Source organism: Anser brachyrhynchus (assembly GCF_964034855.1).
Source record: "Anser brachyrhynchus genome assembly, chromosome: Z".
NCBI classification, from domain to species: Eukaryota; Metazoa; Chordata; class Aves; order Anseriformes; family Anatidae; genus Anser; species Anser brachyrhynchus.
The window spans coordinates 25460503-25481663 of NC_137697.1; the positions used below are offsets into that span (position 1 = coordinate 25460503).

The window sequence follows — 21161 nt, forward strand, 5'->3', positions numbered from 1 at the left end:
GCAATAAAGACAAAACTTCAAGAACTATGAGTTCAAATGAGAGAAATCCAAGCTTAAGGCCTAAGCCTGTGTAAACAAGGAAAACGTTCTCCTTTTGACTTAATGGCAAGTTAGAAGACAAAGCATCAAAGTATGTGTGAGCTGATACATAAAGTAGAGGGACAAATTAGAAGACCAAGGGGTCACCACATTTCCAACAGCAGCATACTTACTGTAAGCTCTATCCAGAAGTTCCATGGCGTAGCGTGCAGCCCATGGGAGTAAAATACAAAGTAGTCTCCTCCTATGCTAGCAACTGGCGTTCCGTCTCCAAGAGACCAGGTGGACAGAGCTGACCCTTCGTGTGGCCGAATATACAGTGACATGTGACTTGGACCTGTAGACAGGGAAACGTATCAAGATGTATGAACAGCTGAAAGGGGAAAAAACGTTTGCCCTGCTTCCTTTCATTCCAATAACATATTTCCCTGAATAGTAACACGTAACGTATGTATTACTACCCATATCTTCCAAAACAAGATAGAGCTATACTGTCTTCTCTAGAGAAGCTTCAATTATTTCTAAGTAGTGAGACCAATTAGATGATGATGTAACGAATGGACAGAGGTGTAAAATGAACCTTAAGAAGGGACTTGCTAAAAATGATCAAAGCTTACTTAAAATAGACAAGATATCAGTCCCCCAAATAACAACTGCAACACAACACCCACAGCTTCTAGTGTGTTATGAAACTGAATTAATTCATGCCAATCACACAAAGCTCACCATCTTAGGAATGGCACTGTAACCTGCAGTACTGGAGTTAAAACCTGATCTATTATGGGCATGAAAATAAATCACAAAATAGAAGCTTCAGTCACTCACCAGATACTTCAAAGCTTAACCTCACAGAGTTCCAGGGCATTAGCTCTTTGGCCAGAACTTTGAAGTGAATGGGACTTCTTGGAAAAATTTCTGGAGCAGGAAGATACCAGTTTTTCCTGTTTAAATAAATAAATAAATAAGATTATAACTTTATCTCAATGCAACAACCAGAGGTACTAAAATATGAGAAGAATAAGTTTTTGTATAGCTTAGCTGACTGCATTGTTAATAAATAAAATACTCAAAAGCTATTTATGGTAGCAGAAAGCAGTTAAAAATTAACAGCTTGCAGCCAGTCAAATATTTAAAGGACACAGTAACAGAACAAGTCACCGGTGTTTTTATCCGTTACCTTGATCTGCCTTACTTTACAAAACAATAAGTAAAAAAATAACTAAGAAGTAAAAAATATAAAACTCTACATTTCTGTTCACAAGACTCCTGAAGTATGAGAATTAGGCACGGCAGCTAGTTTTCTTCTGGGGAAACTAGCTACTCTAGATTTCCTCTGTTATCAGCTGGGGTGAGGTGGAAGGAAGAAGGGAAGAAACACATGTACTCCTACTATGAAGTGCCCTTTAGAAGCTCCCCCTCACTTTTTTCTCCACTGGTGCCAACATCTGTTTTCCCACACATCAACATCCAGAAGTCCTCCAGCACACCCAGCAACCTCTCTCATAGATTGTGGCAGATGACACTATACCTACACAGAAGTTCACAAGCATCTGCTGAAGGCGAAGGATGATTTACTTTTGGGCCAAGATTAGCCTTATTTTTGTCCCTTATGCAAGTAAGATTGCATAAACTGCATAATCAATGGGCTTTGTAGCAAATGCTCAAATTAAGCACCAACCGGAACATGAAATGCACTGGTAGTATCCAAGGCAGGCCACAAAAAGGAGCCCACTCCTCACACGGAGTTCTAATGGTGTCATTGATTTCAGGTACATGGGGAGTTATGTGAGATATTCCATTATAATCAAATCCATTAATCCATATACCAGAGTCACTTTTAACCAGGTTTCCATCTAGATCATGAAATCTTCTGCTCGTGTGCTGGAAGTAGAAGTAGAAAAAGAAGATACACAGAAAGATGCTAAGGAACCTCTATTCCTGTGCAGTTTACAAGTCAGACGTAATTCTGAGATATCCACCATATCAACCCTTGATGTCTAATGCATTCTCAGTATGCACTCAACATAGATGTAAACATTTATGAATACAATTACACAGATTAAACAGAACACCATAAAAACATATAAATTGAAAAGATGTCTGTGCCTGTAAATATTTAGATATCTCCCATTGCATTCACTTCTGTAACGATCGCTGCTCATACTTAAATACAACTGAATACTCTCATACTTAAATACACCTAAAAATACCTATTCTTCTGAGAAAACTAAACACACAAATTAAACACGGGGAACAACAGCAATTCTTTCAAATCCAGAAAAAAATGTTAGAATTTAAATCAAGCAAGCAATGGAGAATTGACTACTTAAGGGCTTAAGTTTTTTAAAAACAGTAACAACGAGCAAGAAACAAAACAAAGAAAACCAAACAACTAAAGAACCCTCTTGCATGCAGCACAGAGTTAATTAGACATGCAAGACTCTTCTTACCTGGAGAAAGACTCGCTTAGGCTTTGGATTAGCCATATCAGAACTGTAAGGAAAGAAGATTCCACTGCAAACGAGAATCAGAGTGACTACAAACACAGCAGTTGAACTTACTAGCGTCATTTTTGTACTTTTGACAAGGTAAATGAAGTTAATCTAGAGAACAAAGAGACAGTCCAGTTATAAAACTACAAGACTGAGAAACGAAAGACACATGTGTAACTCTAAAATTCACTTATGAAATTGAAGGTATATTACAAATGCTACATGACACAGGAAAACTTCACAATCTCAATATTTAAAACCAAACGGAAAAAAAAAGTGACTACTTTCCAAAACTTTCAAAAAATTAATTTTTAAAAAACATCTGCCAAAAAAAGTCCTAAAAACTTTGCAGCAAGGGCAGCATAAAAAAATCACATTTTTTTCTTCTTTGGAAATGTAGTACATTTTTTCATTCAGCCACATACCACACTTCACCTAAAATGGATACCTGTTCAAATGCCATCACCAATTTTTTGTATTTTACAGCAATTATTACTACATCACTACTGAGCAGATAAATTTTTGTAATCCCTGCTTTAATTACTTCTCTCTAACATAAAACATGGGATCCTTCATATTTCCTAGAATTTCCTGTTATTAACACTTGAGATATTGTACAATAACATTAATTTCAAACAGCAGTATGGAAAAACCTTTTTTTTTCAACTCTAGAGAAAGCTTAGAAGTTTTAAACAACGTTTAAAAATTCTACTTACAAAATAAGATGACAGAATCATAGTGATGGCCACAATAAATCCTGCCAACACTACATCTGGTGGAATTTCTGAACCACTTCGTCCCATGATAGGGGTAAACATTTCAAATATAGTCCAACTAAGATACAGCATATATAGATAGGGAACAAACATTCCCAGCATGTACATGACAACAAACTTAATTGTGGCACCTACAAGACATAAAACACATAGCATTAATAATATATCCAAACACTGCTGCAAGGCCCAATGTACAATACTGGTCCTCACCCCTGAGATGGATAGGGAAAAAGGACCCCATTTTACATAGCTGATGCCAATATAACTGTTCCAAAACCACTGCGAAACTACTCTTACAAGAGAAATTAACAGGTTTTCTGCTCCAAACACTGCAATTACCTCCCCCGACAAACTCATACCTTTTTGTCTGAATTCCTTATGGATCATCAGTTTAGTGAGTAATGGAAATGCCACCCACAATGTACAAATGAATGCTGAACAAAGGCCCATCTGAGTAATCACAGCCAATGCTATAGTCCAAATCAGCAATGAGGCATCAAAAAACACATCTCCCAGGTTCAGGTCATTCATATTCTGTAACAAAAAAGGGAATCAATTATTGCCGAGCAGAAATATTTTGTGTATCACGTTTCATAAGAACACACACAAAAATTCCGATTTCTTGTATGTAATTGTTCGACGTGGACAAAGCAATTTTAACATTTACCATCTCACGATTCTCTCTGCCATTTAGAGTTACTCATGACAGTTTTCATTTGCAGGTGTTTTCCTTTTCTTAACCGTCTGCTCTGACTTAGTTTGAAAAAGAGATTACATGGCATGGGATGGACAGAGTAGGAGTGGAGTACAAATTACAATACCAAGAAGATGGCAGGCTAATGTTTCAGGTACATATGCAGTAAGGTCTTTTTATAAAAAGCACTGGTATTTGTGAAGCATATCAACAAGTTATGTACTTATGTGTGAAAAGAATTACATATACCTCCTGAAATTCTGAACTGCTTTTGAATAGCAGCTGTTAATATACTACTACTTAAGCAAGTACTGTTATTACTGGATAAATACTACACTGGTGCTTTTTTATGTCACACCACAGCTGTCACTTCAGAATTCGGCTCTTTTAACACATTATTTGTTTTGAAGAGGACATGCATGGTTGAGTTAATACCAGATAAGTTTAAAAAAAAAAAAAGTTTACCCTTAAAAATGTGTTTTTTTTTTTTTTTTAGTTAAATGTAGTGTTGCACTGTTTGCAGTACAAGATTTTTAATCGTGAATGCTGTTAACAGCAAGAAGGACTGCCTCCCTGAACAGCTATAACAGCTATCAGAAAGCACTTAGTTGAGTTTTGGGCTGTGAAAAAAGTTGGGCAGTAGGGATAAGAAACTTTTGGGTTACCAAACATATTTCAAAACAAAAAGCTATTACGTCACAAGTTCTTGAGCCAGTAACAGAAAACATGCTGCTTCATCAACACCTAGGCATTGCCTGTAATAGCCAAGTAACAGATTAGCTTCCAAAATTTTTATGCAACACTTCTTAGGGACAATGTAAATTACTGAGGCAGCATAAAGTGGGGAATACTGCAAGTTATAGCGCGCCAAGAAAATTAAGAGATGCATGGTATCTAGTCATCTGATCTGTTCTTCAGACAATCAGCAGGTAAGAACTAGATACAGCACCTGAAACAGCTGAATGATTAGGCAAAGTAAGCTCTCCTGTCAGTATGAACCTCTATTCCAAAAGACTAGAATAAGGTAATGTCCCATCTATTTTATGTTTCATCTTTTCAATAAAAAGTCACTAGCTTTATTATTTTTAAGTATTCATACACAATATCCCCTCCACAAAACAAACAATCAACTTCCAGATGAAGAAATGATGGATACACTCAGAATGTACACCAGTCAAGCAAAACATCAGTAAGTTTTTAAACTTAAGTACTTGGATGAAGTTGAATTTGACTGACAACTTAGGTTTCCTAAATTCCACCACCGTAGGCTTGTACAAACGGCTGAGAAGGATAAGTAATGGTAAGCTGAATGACTAAACACCATAATGTCTAAAACCTGTAAATCTAAAACAGGCTCAAGCAGTTGACTTCCACCTTTTAAGAGCACCATCTGCCAGATACCTCAAGGCACAACAGAAATACAAAACAATTTAACCATCATCTAGGCATTTGGGATTATTATGAACTATAATTATGACATTAGTACGCAAGTTACATTGTGTTGGTTAGTCCACACAGAAGAATTTTGCACAAAAAAGATAGATATGCAGTAATTATGACAAATGTGAGCAATGAAAAGGTAACATAACAAAACCTAAATCAAACTTTGTAGGGGCCTAAAGGACCTTTATCTACGGCAGAAAAGAATGTGGAACATAAAGAGTTCTCTTTCAGGTCCAGTTGTGGTCAAAACAAGTAACAAATATCAGAATAATCATACAGAATAACCATAGATGGCAGGCTGAAAACTCAAATTTTTACATAAGCTTCATTTAGAAAGCTGTACACAGCACAAATTATTGCATTACAAGAAGGTATTACAGAATGAGAGATTCTGATGATTGTAAGAAAAAAGCTTTCACATGAACAATCTGAAAAAATTTTGCTTAGAAGGCAATGAATACTAATGGCCCTACCAAACAAACGTGCACAATAACAGGGTAGAATACAACACAGAGCAGGTATCCCAGGTTTCATGATAAAAGTTTACATGGCACATTAGATGAAATAAAGAACAAAAATATTCAAACATTCATTAAAAGTACCAAAATAAACAAACTGAGGGACATTCAGTTATACATGTACATTCAGAAACAAGCATCTGTTCAGATTCAAAGAACAGATGTGGATTCTGTAAGTATCAAGAACACTGGAAGATACCAAAAAACTCAATTATCCAGCTGTTACTTTGATCTCTTATCAATGAAGCGATAGGAGAAAGGGAGGGTGAAAAGAAGGAAAGAAACAATACCTTACATTGTCTTCTACAAAGCTCGTCTGTCACCCCCAGCCCCAAAAAGGAATTGCTACAAATCATTACCAAGGCCAAAGACTTAAATCATGGGGCTGTTAACTCTCATTTAACACAGCAGTAATCTTTATGTTTAAATGAGATTAAACACTACACTCACCACCCCTCAAAACTGGCAATGAAGTTAGGCTTACCTTGTAGTAAAACTTCTTGGCTAGAGTATGCACAAGGATGAGTTTAGCTACAGCTGCAGTGCCATACAGAAACACAGAAACATAGAAATGGGTATACCAAGAAAGAGACCGTCCAATGAGAGAGATGAACACTGCCACAATAAGCACAGTTACTAGTGTGGAGATCCAACTTAATAGTATTAAGCCAAATGCAGTAAAGAATTTCTTCAGGTTATTAATAGCTGTGAAGATGAAAAAAAAAAAAAAAAGTTTAATTCAACAGTCATATCTATTCTTCTGCATATTATCATCAATATTAAAACCACCCTCTGTATAATGGCTGTAATGACCAAATGAAGTCTGGATGAGAAGTGCACTCTGCAGATTTCTTTACAGAATGGTCTTTGTATCACTTAGCCTACTCCCCTTGTAAGTCCTTTTCAGTCTTCCTCACTACAGGATTAATTCCCAGAGAACTAGTCTATTTCCTAGGTTATCATATTCCTGATAATAAAAATTTGTCTAAGGAATCAGTGAAGAGACTACAATCTAGAAAGTCTCAACAAATGTCAGAGTTGCTTTTCTTGTAACTTTTTCGTACTCTAAAAATGTTTTCTGGATTTTTTATTTTATTTTAAGGTATGTTCCTATGCTTCAAATGAAAATGTGTAACTAGAGGATTTAAGTTTTTACACCCTTTATTAAGTATTGATACAATTTTTCCTGTTTGTTTTGTTATTTGCTCCTGCCTATGGCCAGGAGTTCAAGAACCACGTTTCTGAAGCCCTACCCGTATTAATAGAACAAAGAGTTTATACAGATGGTAGGTAAACTTTTTTTTTCCATATTCAAATCTTTAAAAGATTTAGTTTAAATCTTCAAGAAAGGATAAAAGACATAGTTGTAATTCATAAATGCTAGACATCTAGGCCTGTAATTCCATCATCATAAATATTCACAACAGAATTTTAATATCTTAAAAAACAATTCCTGCACACCTGAAATTTATTCCTTAAGTTTATCACATCAGAGAACTATCACAGAAGGTTATGGTTGGAACGGACCTATGGAGATCATTTGCCATCATCTCCTGAGTACTTCTTGATCTACTAATTGTTATTAAATAATAATGTGATTGATTTCTTAAAAACAAAAACAAAACAAAACACTAGACTTACCTCTGGTTTTGGGCTGTAATACTTTTTTGCTTAAGTAAAGAAAAGCAATTGCTGCTATTATGTAGTTCATGATGGTGCCAACACGAGCAGGATAAGCCAGGACAAATAAGCCAAGTACATCAAAAAATACAACATTTCCATGTCTATACTCAAAAGATTTAGCCAGCTTATCTGATGTTGCTAGGTATTTTAGGACAGCTAGAATATTGTCACCTGTTAAAAAAGCAGATACACAACATAACTATACCAGGGTTGATGAATTAGCACATAGCATTCTTCTATGTACTTAAAAACAAAATTGTATTGAAACATCCTTAACATGAAAAATGAACATGCAACTGATTATTCTGAATATCAATTTGATCGTAAGCACTGCACAGCATTTTCATGAGGTAATCTACACAGCTGTCCCTAAAGTAAGTATACTTGGAAAGCTTCATATATGTAAATACTGCATCAATGAAGGGAGGAAGCGGATCTTCAGAATCAGAGAATCATAAAATGGTTTGGAATGGAAGGGACCTTAGGAATCATCTCATTCCAACCCCCCTCCATGGGCAGGGACACCTCCCACCAGACCAGGTTGCTTAAAGCCCCGTCTAACCTGGCCTTGAACACTTCTGGGGATGAGGCATCCACGTCTTCTCTGGGCAACCTGTCCAGTGCCCCACCACCCTCACAGTAAACAATTTCTTCTTAATATCTAATCTAAATCCGCCCTCTTTTGGTTTAAAACCATTACTCCTTGTACAGTCACTATATTCCCTGACAAAGAGTCCCTCCCCAGCTTTCCTGTATGCCCCTTTTAGGTACTGGAAGGCCACTGTAAGGTCTCCCTCGAGCCTTCTCTTCTCCAGGCTGAACAACCCCAGCTCCCTCAACCTGTCTTCACAGGAGAGGTGCTCCAGCCCTCTGATCATCTTCATGGCCCTCCCCTGGACTTGTTCTAATACATCCATGTCCTTCTCGTGCTGGGGGCCTCAGAGCTGAATGCAGGACTCCAGGTGGGGTGCCACAAGAGCAGAACAGGGGGAGAATCGCCTCTGTCAACCTGCTGGCCATGCTTCTTTTGATGCAGCCCAGCATACGGTTGGATTTCTGGGCTGCCAGTGCACATGGCCAGCTCATGTCGAGCTTCTCATCAGCCAACACCCCAGGCCCTTCTCCTCAGGGATGCTCTCAATTCATCCTCTGCCCAACCTGTATTTGTGCTTAGAGGTACCCCAGCCCAGGTGCAGGGTGTTGCACTTGGCCTTGTTGAACCTCATGAGGTTCGCACAGGCCCACCTCTCAGGCCTGTCCAGGTCCCTCTGGATGGCATCCCTTCCCTCCAGTGTGTCAACCGCACAACACAGCCTGGTGTCTTCATCAAACTTGCTGAGGGTGCACTCGATCCCACTGTCCATGTCACCAACAAAGATGTTAAACAGTGCCAGTCCCAGTACTGACCCCTGAGGAACACCGCTCATTACTGATCTCCACCTGGGCACTGAGCCATTGACCACAACTCTTTGAGTGTGACCATCCAGCCAACTCCTTACCCACCAATTGGTCCATCCATAAAAACCATGTTTGTCCAATACAGAAACAAGGATATTATGTGGGACAGTGTCCAGTGCTTTGCACAAATCCAGGCAGATGACGTCAGTTGCTCTTACCCTATCCACCAGTGCTATAACCCTACTGGAGAAGGCCACCAGATTTATCAGGCACAATCTGCCCTTAGTGAAGCCATGTTGGCTATCAACAGTCACACCCTTGTTTACCACGTGCCATAGCATATTTTTTTGAAGAAGGATCATCTCCATGATCTTGCCAGGTACAGAGGTGAGACTGACTGGCCTGTAGTTCCCCATGTGTTCCTCTTTACCCTTTTTAAAAATGGGGGTTATGTTTCCCCTCTTCCAGTCAGTGAGAGCACCACCAGAATGCCATGGCTTCTCAAGTATGATGGATAGCGGCTTAGCAACTACATCAGACGGTTCCCTCAGGACACATGGATGCACCTCATCAGGTCCCATGGACTTGTGCACCTTCAGGTTCCTTAGATGGTCTTGAACCTGATCTCCTACAGCAGGTGGTTCATCATTCTTACAGTCCCTGCCTTCGCCTTCTGGGGCCCAAGGCTATGTGTCTTCACTCTTGCCAGTGAAGACTGAGCCAAAAAAGTCATTGAGTACCTCAGCCTTCTCCTTATCCCGGGTAACCAGGTCTCCCTTTTCCTTCCAGAGAGGACCCACAATTTCCCTAGTCTTACCAGCGATGTACCCACAGAAGCCTTTGTTGTTGCCCTTGATGTCCCTGGACAAATTTAATTCCAAAAGGGCTTTGGCTTTCCTATCTTGATCCCTGGCTGCTCGGACAATGTCTCTTTCAGCCCATAAGCAGTAGACTTCAGGCCTCACCAGGAGAGGAGTTTAATTTTCTGTTTACCTTCTTCCTCTTGTCCCTGCCCCCAGTAGTTGACTCCATGTTTCATTATGAATTACCTGCCTTCCTTTCCCTTGATGACAGTAATGTAAGTAAACAAGGAAGTTGTTTTCTTTTGTACAGGTACGAACCACCTTTCTGTCTCTCATAATACAGCCCAAACCACATGTTTGTGTTTTTTTTTGTTGTTGTTTGTCTTTTTTTTTTTTAAACTGTGAAATATTTACCAAGAAATGGTCTACCTAACCACTATGAGCAGTAAAATCCACTTTCCAACAGGAATTTTGAGGAAACTGTTATTTTTTGTCTTACAGCTGTGTTGGTGCAAATAAGCATTTAAAGCTCTTACTGATGCTGGTCCACTAAGTGGACTTCTATTAGCTTAAAGAAGACAGTGGTCAAAAACCTGGAGCTGCTTAGGATTGTGTTAGTTTTTCTGAGAAACTTACTTAGGTAGAGTCTTACTGTAATTTTCTTTACTGAAATCTGTGAAATAACCTGTTACACATCCAATCTGTTAGTAGAAAATGAATGTTATTTGCCAACAATCCAGTCAGCATACTGCCATGTTAGGTCAATTGAGACTTATTCTGAAAGAAAAATCTCTACTGGCAAGTTGATCTCTATGCTATTTACTTAACCATAAGCCTCTCATGACGAACATTAATCAATAAGGGGAATTACCAAGAGAAAAGGAATGTCAAATGCTGAACAAGCAGGTATCAATGAATGTAAATTACACAAATGGCTAGATTATAACCTTAATTAGATTCCACAATTACTCTCAAATCAACATCATTGGATGGTGGTAAAGTTTACTTTTCAGAGCTCCTCAAACATATTCCCTATGTATTTTAAAGGCATGAGTTCAGTTAACATTGTTCTTACCAAGATGGTCAAGCAGTTCTTAACATTATAAATTTATTGATGGTAGCCATACATCAAAATGAAGACAAAACTATGTAGTCCTTTTTTAAGACTTAGTAACTATTACTGAATTCTTGAAAGTAACAAGTGAGTCATTGAAACAAGTAAGTTATTGAAATCTTAGAAATACCAACCTGCTCTCTGAATGGAATCTGTTAAAATTCTGTCTGATGTGTCATATTTTGTATGATAAATATAGCCATTTTCAATAAAAGCCAGGTCTATTCCTACAGAAAGAGGAAAAGCATGAGAAATTATGTAAACCTAAAAACACAAAGCAAATGTGAAACACTCAAGATAAATTTCACGTAAATACTGGTCTACTTTGTAACACATGTACTTTCCTCATAAATGAACAAAACAGTCCGCTTTATGGAAGCAGGACTAACCAGAATTCCACCTACTTTTAAAAAAAGGCAAATTAAAAATGTGTCCTTACTAATTTATTGATTACATGACATCCGTACTCAAATTTACATCTCTTTACTGGAGAAACACATGGAAATTCTTAGTCATGTCAGCTTCAGAAGAAACAACATGTTTGTTTTCCAAATATTTACTATTAAAACATCAGTAGGGATCCACTGTGAAAAACAATAAAAAGCAGTACTGTGGAACACTTTCTCAAAATGCCAGGTGTATTCTTTTTACTATGGATTTGTAAACAGCTTTTCAGATGGCCAGTCCGAAAGCTCTACAGATGACCAAATAATTTGTAAAGATAAAAAAGTATATATATATTCAGCACATCCAAAGCACGCACACGCTCAGTTGCATATGCAAAAAACTCCTGTCAGCAATCTGACTCCTCAAGATTTTGCACTGGTTTAACAAATCACACCTCAATTCTGCCAGTGGATAAAGTGTTACAAATTACTTTTCTAGCTCAATTATTTTTGTGAGTTTAGAAAAAGACGAGGTTAGTGAGAATTCATTTACCATTTATGATCCAGGTACAATTCCAAACAAGTAACAGAACAAATTGTAGAAAATTAGCTATTTTATTTTCAGGCTACAAATGTACTTCAGAACAGTTTAGAATAAGTTTTTCTCTGAGAACCAGTTCAGAAAGATCACTTTTCTTGGAAGTAACTCCAATGGCAACTCATGCCAGATAGTGAGGAACAGACATTTACTTTCTTTTTAAATTACGTTTGTTCAGGTATCATTTTGTGTTCCACATTTTTTCCACTGGCAATTCTCTGCAGAATGAATAAGACTCTATAAACCACACCGCAAAACCAAAAAACTTTCCTTCACTGTCTTGTGCTTAATTATCCCCTGGCCTTCCACTCCCTCCTTCCCCCCCAAATAATGAAAATGCATTACTTACTAAGTCACTGTCTTAAACAAGCTGCTTTTGGTTTATTCATTAGATTTTTTTTCATTAGTTATTTAATTCCTGCAAGCAAGTTATTAGCACCATTACTAAAGTGTTTAAAAACAAAGTATTTAAGTGTACTGCTATTTCCTGGAGCATTTCCCTAATTTTTAGACTAATTTTCTACCATGTAGTTTCTTTCTGGAAAACAGCAGTCTCCGAAAACATTCTTAAAAACTACATGACACAGGAAAGCTGAAGGCTATTGCCTTAGGAAAAAGACAGGAAAGTTTGCTCCCAGACTACAACCCAAACCAAATTTGAGGACCTTCACATAGTGAACAACAGAACAGTAGTGAACAACAGAACAGTCTACTTGTTATATACTCAGGTAAATGGACATGCCTTCTGATAACATACCTGGAACATTACCAAAGTCCCTGTAGATCCGGAAGTCTGTATCTGCTGGGATAATACCACTCTGAAAGATTTCCTGTGCCACTACAGAGGCAAAAGGATGTTTGGCTGCAAATACATATGCCTGTACCAACCAAGGATTTTCAGGTCCTAATAAAAGATGAGCAGAAAGCTCAGAACAATTATTTTTTGAACTTCAATTACAATAACTTTATTGTAACAACAACAACAACAAAAAAAACACATAGGAACTCACTAGAGTTGTAATGCTGTTGCCCCACAAGGTGTACTAAGTTCATTTGTGTCAGTTGAAGCACTCGCATACTTGAGATAATCAGTCACACTTTGAGGGGAAAAACATTAATGCTTTGAGTGTTCAGTGGCAAGGTAGATACACCATCTACCGAAGACCAAGCAGAAACCACAGCCTTTAGCAGAATTTCCAGTTTATCATCAAAATTGGATGATAAATCCAATTAAACACAACATTCTTTATCATAGATAAAAATTCTTTACTGAACAGTCTCTCCATCAAAGCATTCAATGCAAGTAAAAAATTAAGCAGCCGCACTAGTAGAAGGAAGTCTGCAGTCCAACTAGGATGGAGCAGAAGTTTAACAGCAGTGTATGTGGTAAGTTTTGCTGCTCTCCAAGCAGCAAATGGAGTTCTACTGCCAACATCTCTCTGCAAAGATTTTGGAAGAGCCATGTGAAAATTAAAAAAAAAAAGCATATGAAAGTATGAGTATGTAAGAGATAAAGAAATGTTTTTTCCTTATTACCCTGATGTAGGAGAGAAATAAAACTTCCTTAGTTCTGTTCTACACAGGTTTCCCATCTACAAGGGAACTTCTGCTGCAGTGCTTTACCCTACATGCATGTAAAGATGCAGAGCAACTTACTTGCTACGGAGGGTTGATAAAGAGGCATAGCAGTTCTATCTTTTGTTTGAGAGCGACTTTCAATACTCTTTCAAGTCTACGTTGCTCATGATCAAATTATCACAGTGTAGAAACTGGACACAATACGTGCTCCTACCTGTTTGAAAAACAAGTTCTTTTCCTCCTACACCTGCTGCCTCCAGGTTAATAAAAGCTCTAATTGACTTGGCCCACTCATGTTGTGTAATGAAGCCGTGACTAGCCTTGACGAGAAACAAAGAAAATACAGGTCAAATCCTTTCCATACCAATCTAAGAGTTATTTTCCATCATGTATGATTATAAATCAAGGTTAGACAAGGCAGCCAGATCACTCACAGCACAAACAAAACAGAACATCAAAGTATTCTAATTAAATTAACATAGAAAACAGTCTTAATCTATTTTTCCCTTTTATAGAAAATATATTTTTCTCAGAATGTTAACACTGGCATTTAACTAATACAGCAACAGATTAAATAAATGCCATACCTGCAGTTACTCTTTCTTTTGACAGAGTCTTAATTAACAGCTTTGACACACATTTTATAATTCTGGTATATTCTTACCTGCAAAATATTTTCTTCTGCTCCATTAAACAGGAATATGACAGCATGCTGCAAGGGTTCTGATGATTTTGAGAGAGTGTAAAGTATTTCAAGCATCACTGAGCAGCTAACAGCATCATCACTGGCACCTAAAAACAACCAGCAGAACAGCATGGTTTACAACAAATGCACAGAATTGCAACTAACACCTGAGGAGAAAAAAAAAAAAAAAGCTTTGTGTCCTCTCAATCATTTAATCTAACCATGGCATGATTACGTCAAACTTTAGCATATTTTCTGCTACAGCCTGTACCTGGTACTTATGCTAGGTAGAAGCAATGTGGAAAGAAAACTAATGTTCAAAAGATGAACAAGTGATGTACAGGGTATCAAATTCAGTACTACACTTCAAAAAACTAGGCTAAGTGCTAAACAGAAAAATAGATAATGATCACTTTGCTTAAGATCAGTATGAATAAACAAGGACATAACTTTCACTTACAGCATACTCCAGTTACAAAAATTGAACATTCCCACACTACTCACACAAAGGAATTCTACGCTGCTACAATGCAGTTCAGTAACTGGACAAATCCTCCAAGTAACGTAAGGAGAAGATCGCAAATTAAAGCATATATCAGAATTCACACCTTTAAAACATTCTTAAAGTGAAAGTATACATTGCAATGCAGTAGTTTCATGACCGGATGCTGTCTGCCACCTTTCTGGTTTCTTTGTAGAAAGACCTTTTTTGCTTTGACCTCAGTGGTTTGTTCACATTCCTCATCCAACACTACCCTAGACTTGCACCCAGTTCCTCACACCTCCCCCAACACACCGCCCACCAGTTTTTCATCATGATTAAGTATCCATCTTTTAGCCTAGGTCTCCCTTGCCCCATTTCCCTCACTCTGGTGCAAGCCATAGCATACCCCTACCCCACTCCAACCAATCAAACTTGGGAGCAAACAGAGAACTTTAACATCATTCCTGTTGGCCTGGGCTGCATACGTAACGCCAGTTTGCACTGAGATGATGACTACGGTTTGTTCAGCATTATTTGCCACGGTACGTTCCAGCATGATATTAGGAAGGCTCATTAGCTGCTGAAACTGTTTAAGGTATATATAAAAAAGTAGCTTTTCTGGAGCTCATAACCTGGAAAAAGACATTTGCCCCTTCCAAAAAAGAAGTGAGTATTCCTGATATAAACACAAACCTCAATCAAAATTTCAGCCTTAGTCTATTATATATATGTACTTTAGAATAAACAAACACATACACAAAGAAAATGTTTCCAATACACTGTTCTTTAATCTAGTTCTCAGAATACTTCATTCTGCCAAAGGCTTTCCAAAAAGCTCCAAAAAAATGTTGGATTTAAACCCCTCATTATATTACTCCCAAAGTTTATCTGTAGCCTACTCTTAGCCTCACCAAGTTCTTCTTTATCTAACTGGTACTGTGATGAGAACTCAACAAGGAAGTGATAAGCCTTGCTGAAAAGTAATCACTTGTCTACCTTACTGTGAAGCTGGGAAAAGTAAAGGACTTACTGGTTTCAAAATACACACACACGCTTACATCAGACTGAAGCAGCTCCATAGTCATACTTAAAACAGATTTTATGGAAAATATCAGTAATACAAAAAACCCATGCCACAAGCTACATCTATACCAATACTTGCAAGGGTGTTTCCACCTCCAGGTTTATTAGAGAAGAATCAAATAGTACTAATTTCCATTTAGATGGCCTATCAGAACAAGAGAAATGTATTAGGAGCTTATAGCTTACATGTTTCCTTCACAAGCTTTTTTCCTCACCTGCTTCTTTAGCTAAAAAGAGACAAAAGCTTTCTAACATTGAAGCTCAGATAGTTTACTGAGCTATCTTTACTCCTTTTTTTTGTTTGTTGTTTAAACTGTTTCCCTAATACTGCACTGTGCTGTACTATTAGCAGAAGTGAAAAGTATTTGCCTTGCTTGCCAAGAAACAAGTACACAAGAACATCAGTTCAAGGTAACAAAGATAATTTAAATGTCTGAATACCAAAATACTTGGTAACACTTTAAAACAATTGGGGGATAAGTTTGTGAATACTAACGCCCAAACTAATGTAAGGGTGTGAATACTAACACCCAAAGGAAACAAAAAATTTTATACAGACTTGATATCTATTCCATCAGCACACAATTGGGCTCATTGGCCATTAATCATGCCAGGAAAGCACATCTATAAGCATCAACATCAGATTATCTATTTCTATCTGATTTGTCATGTATGCTACTCATTGAAGTATCAATGAGTCATACTGATTCTGGTTAAACTACACATATTTAGTAATTAAAAAAAAAAGCTGTAAGCAAAGAACTTATAGAAATACAGGAGAATAGAAAACAAAATAGAAATAGAAAACAAAAGGTTCTTGCTCATACTATATAAAAGTTTTACTGAAGGAAAATGAAAGAGCATTTCCTCACTGCTGTGGTAAGGGGCTGCTTTTGGTTGAGGGCAAGCACACAGGTTGTTTTCTATCTCCTCCACATATTCTGTACAACCCAATACTATACAAATCACTAATATTCTGGCATTTCTGTGCAAGACTACTGAAATATTTCATTGCCTGAACGAAAGTAATTGATGGACATATAACCCTGTGCAACAACCCAAAGAAACAGACATGCCACTTATACAAGGCATCAATCTGAAAACAGTTTTCATTCATCATTACATTACACTTGTGAAGTATTCTTTAAGTCTAGGTAGTCATATTTAGACCGTAAGTGCAGTAATTACCACCAATGCAGTTCCTGAATCACAGTGAATGTGTAACAATCACACAGTTTTTATACTTAATTGGAACTCCATCTTGCCTAAACATGACCGGAGGAGAAAGAGAAGTCCTGTATACTACTTGTTAACAGAAAAAAGGCACAAAGAGTATAGCAAATGTTGTTTCTCTAACACTCAACTCATTAATTCTCAAGTTTTCTCCTTAATAGTGATTACTTTTGTGTGCTAAAGACCAGAAAGTTTGCCTTCCAAAATAAAAATGCAGTGCAGGCTGTAAATGAAAAATCATAAGTAAAAACAGCACTGTCAGTGACTGAAACCTATACATATTTTTCAGCTGCAATAATTGGCATATACCTGTGGCTATGAGTTACAACAAATGTTTTTGTGTGGTTTCCAGTTCCATACCTTCCTGGCAATGTTAAACCATGTATTTACCAAGCTGTTTACACCCATGTTGCAATAATTATTTACCATGATTAGATTTATAAAAATGCAGTAGGACAAGAACGAGAAAACACACAACAATGAAAGTAGCAGTGAGAAGCATACATATCAACTTAACTTTTGACCACTGCAGTGATTTTTTAGTCAGAAGCTTTGAATGCAGAAAATGTATATCATAAGGGTACAAAAATAAAAATCTGAGATAAGTGTGATACCAGCTGACACAGGAAAAAGGAGAATATAATAGATTGGTTAGTGGGGGTCGGAACTGTCCTCAGCACAAAGTATCCTATTAAAGGAAAGCCAGGTTTAATCAGTACAGAAGTACGGAAAGACCTGAACAACAGGCAGCAGGAGCACAGGCCTAGAAAATGAACTACAGAAAAAGGTAGATTTAACCGAACTTCCTAGAAATCCAAACATAACATCTGCAATTTGAAGCCTACCAGAAAACAAGAGTTAAAACCTGAAACATGCTGACTTAACAGGGCCAACCTGCCATTCTAAATACTGAATTTTACTGAAATCAAGCACAGAGTAATTGACACACAGAGTGTCCTAGCATGTGGCTATGACAGCACTTGGTATAAGACAACACTGAGCCAAGCTCAGTGGCTCACGTAACACAGAGGAATGGAAAAGGAGCATGTGGACCTACCTGGGGTATTCGGTACGGAATCAAAGTGACAATTGGATAAGACTGCATGCTCAGCTCCGTTTCGGGGTTCCAGCTTCACTACCACATTGGTTATGTTTGCATAGTAACTAGTAAAGCCTCCTAAAAAGTCAATGCTGAAGGAGCCTGTCGGTCTCTGTACGTCTACCGTTATCTTGTGAGCATCTGTGCTTTCAGTTTCTATTGCCCTAATTTGTTCTAGGAGGTAGTTAACTGCAAGAACTTCATTCTCTGGACTTCCAACAGTCCTGGGCCCAATCGCCGTTATGTTGTCGAGATATCCCCTGTAAGAGAGAAATTACACATTCAGAGCCAACGCATTTGATACTCAGTGCACAGCTTACCTAAAACTTTAAACATTTTTGTACATCTTCAAGGCTCGCAACAAGCAGAAAGGGCTAAAGATGCCAATTACGCCCAACTACGCCTCCACAGCGTGGACCCACAGAGAAACAAGAACCCCTGGCCCGGCCCCGGGGGTGTCCCGGCCCCGGGGGTGTCCCGGCCCCGGGGGTGTCCCGGCCCCGGGGGTGTCCCGGCCCCGGGGGTGTCCCGGCCCCGGGGGTGTCCCGGCCCCGGGGGTGTCCCGGCCGGTACCTGGCGCGGTGCGCGCTGAAGTGCGGGTGCCCGCCGCGCGGCGGGCGGCTCAGCAGGTGCCGGTGCGCGACGTGCGCCAGGCCCCGCAGCGCCAGCAGGTACAGCAGCACCAGCGCCGCCGCCCGCCGCTCCGACAGCGCCTGCGGCCGCCGCCGCGACCCGTCCCGAGTCTTCCCCGGCGGGGCGGCGGCGCCGTCGCCGCCGGCCTCTCGCGGCGGTGCCGGAGGGCGCCGGTCGCGATCGCGCTCCCGGTCGCGATCGCGCTCCCCGCCGGCCGCACGGAGCCGCCGCACCGCCGCCGCCGCGCTCCGCTCCATGGCCCCGCGCGCTCGCTGCGGTACGGGAGAGGCCGAGGGTCAAAAAGCGCGGCGGCACCCCAACGCCCGCCCCGACCGGCGCCGGGGGAGGGCGGCCGGGACACGGAGCCGCGGGCCGGGAGGGACTCACGTGGGGGGCGGAGCGCGCGGCGCCCACCCTCCGCGGGGAGGAGCGGAGGCTCCCGGCAGGGGACGGGCAGCTGGGGCCGTTATGTCGGCGGCGGCGGGCGGTCGCCGAGCTGCTCGCCCCGGCACCGGCTTCTGAGGTGGTGTCCGTCCCGTAGCGGTGGGGCCGGCTGTCCCAGGCGGGGGTGGAGGCGGAGCTGTGGAAGTCTTGCATTAAAAGCACTAAAAAAAAAATTAAATCAATAAAATCATTGAGAACAATAAAAACACTAAGAACAATAACAACATTAAGAACAGCGACGGTAAAACCGGGACGCGAGGGGAGGCTCGGTCCCCACACGCGCGGGCTCGGTCCCCTCACGAACCGGTGAGGGGCGGCGCCACGAAGCCTTGCTGCGCATCGCTTTGTCCCTCAGTGTGTTACTAACTAACTGCATGCCGTGGCCCTGGCACCGCACTGCTCGGAGCCCGGGGTGAAATGACACGGTCTTCTGTCAGGTTTTCCGTGAAACGCCGAGGGATGAGCACCTGTGGGGAGCGGTCCGCCGTGCCCCGCTCCGAGCCGTGAAACAGCGGGCGGATGGCCGTTTTTTTCAGTCATAGCCTCGTAGCCCCTCACCTGGCTGGCACTAAAGGGAAAGATGTGTCTCTTGTGCCGTGTGGTGCGCTCAGGAAGCAGAGCACGGCTGTTTGGGTGTACGGATAAACTCTGAGCATTGCCGTCTTCTGCGCTGCCTCCTCGCTGCTGCGTGGAGGGAGCTTCCTAGCAGTAGTGATACCCTTCGGGACAGAAAAAAAAAAAAAAAGTCTGAAGGAGTGGTGCATTAAAATGTGATGACTATGCTCTTTGCTGTCTTCAGGTGCTTTTGTAAATTTCCATATTCTGGTTTACTGAGCTTTCTCCTTCGCTTCATTGCAAATTCATCAAGGACAAGGATATTGCTTACAACCCTAGATTGTTACTACATTTGAGACCCAGTAATATAGTTCTGGGCCGAGAGGTTTGATTTCTGTTTTGTTCAGTTTTTTTGTTCAGTTTTTCTTCCTGCTTCATTTTTTTCACTTATCTTGCTACCTCTCTCTTCACAACTAGACGTGATGAGGAAAAACAAACGCCCAAACGTGGCTCTCAGAAGAAGATTTTACACTAGAAACAGCTCTACTCTGAAAAGTTCCAATGTAAATGTTTTCTCAAGCACGCAAGTGTGTAATCAGTCCAGGGAAATGCTTGCAACACAAATATTCAAGCTGCCCTTTGAAAATGTCATCTTAATAACCTGCATGATGATAAGATACTAATATAAAGAAAAAGATGTGATGTTAAAGAAAGATGTGGCCAGGTATTCAGTGTAGATCTGCACTTCTCATTTGAAATTCTTAAGTAAGTCCTAAATCTGTTTAGAGAAATCAGACAAGGAATTAAGTATGGACTTTCATCTTGTATTTTCATTTCATGTAAAATACCATCAGTGCTAAAGCACGGGGGGCCACCAGTCCTGAAAAACTCACCTAGGCAGCTTTATGCAGGGACTGTTCTTCTCCAGGAACAACTGTTGCTGAATCTCAATTTGACTGTGTTAGAACAGGCTCTGCATTCTTTATTTCAGGGGTAATGCACACTGTGAGAAAACAGCAGCTAAGCATTATTCATTTATTTTGTTTCTATGTATATTTCAGGATTAGAGCTGTAAAAGAACTTCGTTCTTTCCCCAGTGGTCATTTTTTCTTTCATTGTTTGGGCAACATCTGGGTATTGAGAACCCTCAGTTAAGAAGCAGGCCGGACTCTACCGACTTTAGTGACAGTCACACTCCCCAGATACATAACATTTTTTAATGCTCCATCAATGCAAAATTCAGAAGTAATTTTATCATTTAGATTGGAAAGTCTTCTGATAGTTGGAGTGGTGACAGCCCTCTTATGATCTGTTCTGAGCACAGCATTTGGGAGGGCAGTGTGCAATATGAATTAAGCTGGAAGTATAGTGCATACACGTTTTGACATGAATGAAGCGTCAGAGTCAAATACATCAACAAATA

General features: G+C 39.9%; 1 protein-coding gene across 8 annotated transcripts in view; it reads right to left on the reverse strand.

Annotated features, from left to right (window-relative positions):
- ERMP1 (endoplasmic reticulum metallopeptidase 1) overlaps positions 1–19574 on the reverse strand; it is a 49790-nt gene extending 30216 nt beyond the window's left edge. For 5 of the 8 annotated variants that reach the window (XR_013943770.1, XR_013943771.1, XR_013943772.1 and 2 more), the window contains exons 1-14: positions 18680–19084; positions 18065–18366; positions 14187–14314; positions 13737–13842; positions 12702–12848; positions 11095–11187; positions 7604–7816; positions 6447–6667; positions 3667–3841; positions 3248–3438; positions 2490–2642; positions 1718–1920; positions 865–980; positions 213–376 (exon numbers count right to left, since the gene is read on the reverse strand). Coding sequence is in view for 3 of the 8 variants with exons in the window: in XM_080574428.1 (XP_080430554.1) it covers positions 213–376; positions 865–980; positions 1718–1920; positions 2490–2642; positions 3248–3438; positions 3667–3841; positions 6447–6667; positions 7604–7816; positions 11095–11187; positions 12702–12848; positions 13737–13842; positions 14187–14314; positions 18065–18366; positions 18680–18996 (2529 nt within the window). In the remaining 5 variants the exon portion in view is untranslated. The other 3 variants (XM_080574430.1, XM_080574429.1, XM_080574428.1) reach the window with 3 other exon arrangements.
- Between the last annotated feature and the right edge of the window lie 1587 nt (positions 19575–21161).